We start from the raw sequence: 8,856 nt of genomic DNA, 5'->3' as shown, positions 1-8,856 counted from the left end.
GGGGAGGGGGAGGACTTTCGATGACATCTAGGTAGTTCTTGGCGAGCACCTTGAAGCCCTCAAAGCGGCAGTAGGACATCTCGATGTGCTTGTCCATCCTGCCACGCTGGATCAATGCCGGGTCCAGCTTCTCCTTGTGGTTGGTGGTGAAGATGATGATCCGCTCACCTCCGCAAGCAGACCACAGCCCATCGATGAAGTTAAGCAGGCCCGAGAGCGTCACCTTGGTGGCATCGTCCTTCTCTGGCTCTATCGGTAGCTTGGGCTTGTCATCGTTGTCGGAGTCCTTGTCGCTTGAGGCCTTCTTGTCCTTGCGGCGTTTTCCTGTGAAGTCGACGGAGCAGTCGATGTCCTCTATGACGATGATGGACTTGCCCGTTGTCTCGATGAAGAACTTCCACAACTCGGTGTTTTTCTTGACCGCCGTAATCTCGAGGTCGTAGACGTCATAGTCGAGGAAGCTGGCCATGGCGGCGATCAAGGTAGACTTGGGCGGTCCGTAAAGGAGGTACCCGCGCTTCCATGCCTTGCCGACCTTGGCATAGTATTCCTTGCTCTCCTGGAAGGCCATGAGGTCGTCGATGACAGCTTCCTTCTCATCGGGGTGCATGGCGAGCGTGTCAAAGGTGGCAGGATGCTCGAAGGGGACATGGCTCCAGACGCTTTTGCCCTGGTATGGGTTCCAGCTGCCGCTAGCATTGTTGGTGAAGAGGTCGCGTTGGCGGTTCTTCACAGTGAAAACGCGACCCCCACCGAGTACGAAAGGAAGGTAGGAGTCAACGACAAGGTCGCTGTGCCGTCGATGGAAGACGACCCGATAGAAGCGCCTCTCGTCCTGGCCGGGGTATAAATGGATGACGTTGGCCTTGGATTGCCTCTTGGAGGCGTACCACCAGATGGTGGTCCCGCAGAAGTCGTCTGTGACCTCCTCGTGGTCGTCCATGGAGACCCGGAGGTTCTTAATGTCCTTGCCGAGCTCGGCCTTGAGCTTGCGCGCGCGGCAAGCACAGGCGTCGGTGAGGTAGGCCTTGACGGCGAGGAAGAAGTCGCTGCGCTGGAAGCGCTCGGCGCCGTACTTCGAGATGGTGATCTGGAGGTAGGGGTTGAAGGAGGCGATAAGTTTGGCGGCCCAGGTTGTGAGGTAGAGGCGGAAGGTCCGGTGCACATAGTTCTGCACCACGGACCAGAGGAATATGACGGTCGCCACCGCTGATCCAAGCCCCGCCCACCTCTCCATGGCCGCCGCTGCCATGGCCGGACCTGGAGGTTGGAGCTCCTCTTGATATTGTATCGATGGAAAGCCGTAGTGACCTGGACTTGACTGGACATGCGTGTACGTGTTGCGTATATAATGCCAATGGTTTGTGTGATGATTTTGCTGAGGTTGTAGCTTAGCTAAGCACGTGTTGTCGTGGTCGTTGGGGCCGGAGCAGGTGAGGAGAACCGGCGAGCGATGATCGAACAGTCCTTGGAAACGAGATTACTTAATGGATCCAATGGCAAATGCAGACTTGGCTAGCTCAGTTTTGTAGCCAACCAGATGCGTCAGGATTTCGACTGTTAATTGCATCATGACACTTTTTTAGACGATTGATTGCATCTTCTCACAGCAGGCTAGTATAAAAGTTTGCATGTGTATAATACTACAATACTACGTAGCTTTGAAACTAATGAGAGATGCATGAGGTCGGCAGGTGACATGCATGGTGCTCAGTCGTCGGCGAGATGAAGTATGGTGCTGATGACCCCCGAGGACAAAGGCACAGTTTAGCGGACGCGGAGTATGTGATCACGAGCTCACAGGAGCTCGGAATCACGCCCGTCCAAAACTGCCGTGAGATTCGGTGCTTTAAATGCCTGAGCCAGTCGCCGGGTCCATAGCGTACATGGGAAATTATAATATACACCGTTGTACGCACCTGACAGACGGGGCAAGGTTGGACGCCGTCGGCGAAGCGTGGCTGAGCCGTGGCTCGTGGCGGACGCCGGCGTCCTGATCCGTGGATCAGGTACAGTGCTTTCCGCTAGCGCCGGCAGTCCACGCAATTAATGCAGTGGTTGGGCCGCTCGCTGGGTAAGGTAGCGAAGTTGGATTTGGCTCACATACCGGTCGGCGAAATAGGTGGAGATATCAAGTCCGGCGACGGCGACTGGACGGTCCAGCGACCTCGCCGGGGTGGCAGCGACCAGTCTTACTGCAGCCGATAAACAGGTAGGGATCTGCTTCGTGACCCATTCTTTTCAATGTTTTCTGCTCGGATTTTGGGGACTGATCTATATCCTAACGCTGAAAATTTTGTGTGGAATAAGTAGAACACTGCTTGAGGAGGTGAATGATAATAACGGGGCAATGGAGCCCGTGCGGTTCCCAGTCGCCGTACCGGCGGAGCTTGAGGTTGCAGCCCCGGCAGGTTCAAGCGGACGGGCAGATCTGTCGGGCTGACGGAGCCGGCGCGGACATGCCTCAGGGCTCCGAGCACTCGATAGAACATGTGGACCCAAAAACACCAGGCTGGATGCAAAGGTACGAACACCTTGGCCTAGCAATTGCATAAAAAATTGATAGAACAAAATTGTGTGTGTGCTTGCCAAATCTGCAAGCAGCAACTGATGTAATGGTGCTGAAGAAATATAATTAACAGTGGTCTAGGCTTACATACTGCATACTTGCAGAGATGGCTGACAAGCCGTAGTTATTGACACCCAGAAAGTTCAGTTAATGTAATTTCGTAACTAGTGAGTGTGCTACAAAACCCAACCTGATAGATTAACTGTTGTGACTGAACGGAGTATGTCGCAATACATATAGATGCTGCACGGAGGGAGAAATGGTGCAGAACTTCATACAAGGTGACGGTGATCGAATGAGGGGAGGAATTTGACTGCGAGTGCGGGCAGTTCGCCCATATGGGGCTGTTGTGCAGCCATATCCTGAAGGTGATGCACATAGCATGAGTATACATAGGCTTCTTCTTTTTGTATTGATGCACTGATGATTTAAGTGGCACAGGTCAGGCTGACAGTCTGTTTGTGAAAAAATGCAGGTTCTCAACTTCATTCGTGTTACGGAGATCCCAAATAAGCACATTGTGAAAAGGTGGACAAGGGATGCAAGAGATATACTTCCAGCGCACCTGATGCAGTACCAGAGAGACAATGCTCAAGAAAACCCGTTTAGTTTCCGGCATTTCAACATGTATATGCAAGCCATGGAGCTTGTTCGGATGGGAGACTCAAGTGTGGCAGCTTATGAGCACTTGATCTCGCTATTCAAACACTGTGCAAAAGAGATGAAGCCATTTACAGACGTCCGAGATGGCCTTGGTTTGGAAGACAGGTTAGCATGTAGTACTAGGATTGATAACAGGATGCAATCAAGAGGCGATGTATGCGAAGCAGTAGATGGTACAGAGGTTAACAACAGCAATGATGACAGCGATTAAGCTAACAGTCTGATAATAGGCTAGGGAACCTGCTAGCACCAGCCAGGCAGAAGAAAGTTGGCAGGCCAACAACAAGTAGGGAGAAGGCGCCGTATGAAGGTTTAAGTAAGAGATCAAGATTTTGCGGCGTATGTAGGCAGCAAGGACACAAGCGGACAACCTGCCCAGAACGAGGGGATGTACCGAACCAGCCACGTAAACCAGCGAGATGCAAAAACTGTGGAGTTGAAGGACACTGAAGGAACAACTGCCAGAAGGCAGTGGAAGTCAGGATCGGTTAATTTCCGCCGACCCAAATGATGGGATAACTAATAAGAAATACTTTTCTTTCATTGTAATTGAGTGTTTTTTATCTGTATGATCTAGGATTAAAGCCATTGATGCTTTTCATGTATGTGTAACTGATAGCTGTTCCTCTGTTTGGACTGCATTCTCTGAATTTTCTGAACATGCACTAATGATGGTCGCTATGGCTCTATTTTGTTTAGAGCAAGATGATCCTTCAGTTGTGAGCAAAACTGGTTTTCTGAATTTTTTGAATATGCACTAGTCATAGTCATGGTCAGTTATTCCTCTGGTTGGACTGCATTCTTTGAATTATAGCTGGTGTTGTGTGAATCTGATTGTGTACAACCTGGAACAAATTTTGTTAGCAAAACTGCTGCTTAGGTCTGAATATTATAGTTGACTGCTGTAAACCAACCAACCAATTTCTGTAAGCTGAATGAGGTACAGGCATAAATGGGGATGGCAAAGCAGTCGAGGCCGATATTGAAGCCAGCTGAGCAGGCTTGCATTCGAAATTTGAACCACATGAGCAAAACGGCTCCTTTGGACCAGTTTCCGTTACCAAACGGATCACCACGTCCACTCCCGTCTAATTCGCCAGCAGACTAACTGACGGAGTTTTCTGCACGGTGGGCCATCTCGTGTTCGGGGGAATAGTACCATGAGTCAATACGTACTGCAATACCCATAGCAACACTGATCATGAGGCGAGTAAGTGGCACAGATTTCAGGCTCCTGTGAGCTCGGGATCACATTAGAATTTTCGCAGTTTAGCTTATTTATTTTTCTGGAAAAGGCACAGCTTAGCTGGGCCGTGAAGGAGTACACCGCTCGGTTGGGCGTGTACTAGACGGTGCCGAAAGAAATATTAGTACCACACCACTCGCTTCGAATCCTACGTCGCGGTCTAAATAGCCCGGTAGTGACCCACGTATTGCCGATGACGCAAGCATATACACCAGCTTGCTGGTCTAGTGTCTGCCGAGGCAAAAAGCAGTCATGACGTACTTTTGGCCGGGCCAGGTCACGGGCCTGTCACCTGAAGTTGCCGTTAGCTCGGCATGAGGGGGGCTAGAACTACGGATTGACGTCAGTCTTTTTTTTTCTGAGCCTTCACTTTTTTTATATCAACATCTATTATAAAAGTTTGAAGTACAAGCTCCTAGCCCACCCCACCGACAACCTCTCTCTCTTCACCGCACCACCCACGACTCTTCTCTCGTTCTCTCACCCGACCCGTGCCTCCCTCTCACTCTTCCCACGGAGCTGGATCAGAGGGGCTTCTTCCCTCAACGCCGACCACCAGAAGCCCGCCACTAATCGGCCACCATGCTCCACAGGCGGATCGGAGGAGGGGAGGACCATCCCGCGTGGCTCTGCCCCGAGGTCCTCGTCGCGCCACCACCACGACAGTTGGCTTGGCCACACCACCACCGAACCACTCCACCATGGGATCCTCCCCAACTGTCCGGCTGCTCCCTGCCCAACCAGATCCAGCCCCATCGCCATTTTTCCCCCCGCTGTCAATGGGATGGGGCCGTCTTCTATTCCCTTTGCCCGAGGCCGGCTGAGATCCTTTCCCTCCGGTCCCGACTGAGTCCACTTCTCCCCAGATGGTGGGGGTGGAGGATCCTCTGGCCATGGTGGTGTGTGATGTCGGTGTCATGCTATGCAGGAGATGGAGCAACCTTCGGTGGTAGTGGTGTCTGATATGGTCTTTCCAGCGTCATGATCTGTTGGGCGGAGGTGCAACAATGTCAGGTCCAGACGCCGGCAGCGTTTCTGGGCTGATTCATCCAGAGGGGTCCTGTGGGAGAGCGTTGCATTCGCTCGGCTGCGAGAGCTTCTCGTCGGAAATTCTTTGATTGGACCATCATATCCTAGCAATATGTACTGCAGAAGCACAATGTTCAGAGGTACCGGTGTATTTCTAGGTGCCTGCATGTCAATACAATCTAGTATAGTATAGTAGTATTTTGCTAGTAAACCTGGCACACGGGTCTAGTTTATCTTCACATCTTTAGTTAAGTATAATTTCCTCTTCTAATTTGGTGGTAGTCTGCTAGAGTACATGATGATAGTTACTGAAGCAAACTTGTCCAATTCTATGTATGTTTCATCTTCCTTGCAAAAACTTATCATTCAGCGGACGATTGGGTGGTGAAATAAGTGTTTTTTTAAATCAGCTAACGTTGAATGATTGGGTGGTGAAATAAGTGTTTTCTTTAGTCAGCAAACACTGTAACACTTATATGTTCTGTAAATTATCAATCTTGAATTTTCTGAAGAGCATAAGAAGAGTTTCACAACCATATTTTCAGAGTTGCACATTGACTATCATGCAGTTGGTCGGGGCTGTTGTCAGAGTTGCACATCCTACTGGTAGGGAGTTGATTAAGTCGATCTATTTTTGCTAGTCACATATTTTTTTGGCATCTACAGTATTGTAGTTGCACATATAGTAGTTCTCAGTTGGATATGACCATTGAAAACTTAACACTGCTGTAAACTGGAAGCATGTCGTCCTACAAGTAGGCCTCATTGCCCACCTTTTCTGCAACTAGGCAAGTCATCTTATCAAGTTCTTTTGATTGACTAGCCAACCAAGTAGTATAATTGTTTCTGGGTGGAAATTTTTTCGCTCACCCAGGTAGGAATTCATGTGCAACTCTCTGTTTGCTTCTTGTGCAACTTGTTATCTTGAATTGCCAACTTCATATTAAGAGTAGCCATTTATTTTTCTTTTTTTCTGCCCATGTGCAACTTGTTAATTTAAGTTGCCAACTTCATATGTAAATGTAGCCTACCCCACCCCCATTTTGTCTTCCCCATGCAATTTTGTTAATTTTGACTAATATGTTTGTTCTTTTCTGTTTTGCAGAGACAAAATGGTTGGTGAAGGAGATGTGCCTGGCAGTTAAACAGAGGTACATATTTCTTTTTTCTTTTATCATAGTACCATTTATTATGCTCTTTTGTTTTACCCTTCCACATTTCAATATTTTTGTTCATTGTTGGGTTCTCCAAATAGGACCTCTCGGCGGAGCTCAAAATGGGCTAGTAAGCGGCAACCACGTGGCGCTGATAATGATGGGGATAGAGAGGATGATGACGTGTCCCGGAGAGTATCTAATGAGCTGGCATCCTTTGGCTTTTCTAGTTTCACAAGAGTAACTGCTTAGTTGGCATCCTCAGGCTTTTCTAGTTGCACAAGAGTACCTGCTTAGATGGCATCCTCAGCATTTCTAGTTTCACAATACCATCCAATTAGTTGACATCCTCAGTCTTTTTGTAGCTGCATTGACGCCCCCAGCATTTTCTTCTATAGGCCTGAAACGTGAATGTGCAATTTTTTGATTGGTCATGCAAGTGCTAAATATTATTTTCCCAAGAGCATCTAATTAATTGGCATCCTCAAGATTTATAGTTGCACAAGACTATTCGATTAGTTGGCATCCTCAACATTTCTACTTGCACAAACAGTATCTAACTAATTGACATCCTCAGCCTTTCTTGTTGCACAAGAGTAACATTTTTTTAGTCCCATCTTCAAATTTTTGGGGGCTGCCCGAGAGTATCTAATGACTTGGCACCCTCAGCCTTTCTAGTTTCACAGGAGTATTTAATTAGTTGGCATCCTGAGCATTTTCTAGTTACAAAATAGCATCTAACTAGTTGACATCCTCAGCCTTTCCACTTGCACAAGAGTAACTATTTTAGTTAGCATCCTCTACATTTTGTAGTTGCACAACTAACATAATATCTAGTTGGCATCATCAACCTTTTTTATCCAGTTTTTTTGAAGAACAACAAATATTTTGTATGCAGTTTTAACTAATCACCTTTGGCACCTTTTGTTTACAAAACCTCAGGTGATCACGTCGGAAGGTGATCACCTTTGGCACCTTTAGGTTGCAAAACCTCAGGTGATCACGTTGGAATGTGATCGCCTTTGGTACCTTTTCCTGATGACAGGAAATAAAATTTCATCTTCTTTCCTATTTCACTTTTAGTATATAGAACATCATATAAAACATATTCCCCCTATTGCAATTTGTTTGAGACAAGACTATTTGTACGCTCATTTCTAATATTGTCCTTGTGCTTTTTCTAGTCTAGTTTCTTTGCTGCTCACATTTACAGCAAAGTTGGCTTTGGATACAAGTTTAGTTGCACAATCATATATTTATATTTGCACAGACAGCAAATCAATCTTTTTTAATTTCATCTAGTCTGTGTGTTGGTTGCACACATCTTTTGCAGGAAAATATAGACTGAATGTAGTGTCTGTGCAAATAGAAGCCCATATTTGTGCCAACTAAACATGGATCAAAAACCACATTTTATTGCAATGTGTGCAACCAATAGCCAAAAGATTAGAACAGATGGACTCCCGTCTGGGCTGTTTTGTTGCACACATGTGCATAAAAAGGTTGGCTTGGACCCATGCTTAGTTGCACAAATATGTGCTTTTTACACAAACAGTACACCAAGTCCATCTTTCTAGTCGGATGTTTTTTTGCACACATGCTTGCGGAAAGTGTTTTGGACTGATGGCTTAGTTGCACAAATATGTGCTTATTTTTGCACAAACAATACACCTAGTCCATCTTTCACATCTGGGTTGTTTGTTGCACACATTTTGCGTGAAAGTTGTCCTTGGATTAGTGCTTAGTGTGCACATATATTTACTCTTCTATAGTTTTGGCTGTTAGTTGCACACATTGCAGGAAAAGTTGGCTTGGATCCATGATTTAGTTGCACAAATATAGGCTTCTATTTGCACAGACGCTACATCCACTCCAGGTTTCTAGTATGGGCTGTTTGTTGCACTTTCTTTTTTGCAAAACTACTCCCTTGTGTCTATTTGCACACATATAGGCAGAAGTTGGTTTTTCTACCGGGTCTAGTTGCACAGAGTGGTGTTTAATTACACAGATATCATATTACTGTTGCTACTCCCTCCAATTGTGGAGAAGACCAGTGGCAGATCCAGAGGCAAAGGGGAAGGGAAAGTGAAGAAGGGAGGATCTGGAGCTAGAAGGGAAGTTACCTTGATTGATGCTGCCTGGTACACCTCTCTCGTCCCTCTTGTTACCACTTCAGTTCTTGCCAAAAAAAATCA

General features: G+C 47.0%; 1 protein-coding gene across 1 annotated transcript in view; it reads right to left on the bottom strand.

The window, feature by feature from the left end:
* Window positions 1-1,276, bottom strand: part of LOC123158522 (AAA-ATPase ASD, mitochondrial-like) — a 5,536-nt gene extending 4,260 nt beyond the window's left edge. The window contains exon 1 of the mRNA XM_044576473.1: window positions 16-1,276. Coding sequence (XP_044432408.1) covers window positions 16-1,252 — 1,237 coding nt within the window. The 5' untranslated portion in view covers window positions 1,253-1,276. The remainder of the gene's footprint in view (window positions 1-15) is intronic.
* Between the last annotated feature and the right edge of the window lie 7,580 nt (window positions 1,277-8,856).

The sequence above is a fragment of the Triticum aestivum genome, chromosome 7B, assembly GCF_018294505.1.
Source record: "Triticum aestivum cultivar Chinese Spring chromosome 7B, IWGSC CS RefSeq v2.1, whole genome shotgun sequence".
In the NCBI taxonomy this organism is placed as follows: Eukaryota; Viridiplantae; Streptophyta; class Magnoliopsida; order Poales; family Poaceae; genus Triticum; species Triticum aestivum.
This window is presented reverse-complemented; position numbering and strand designations above follow the sequence as displayed.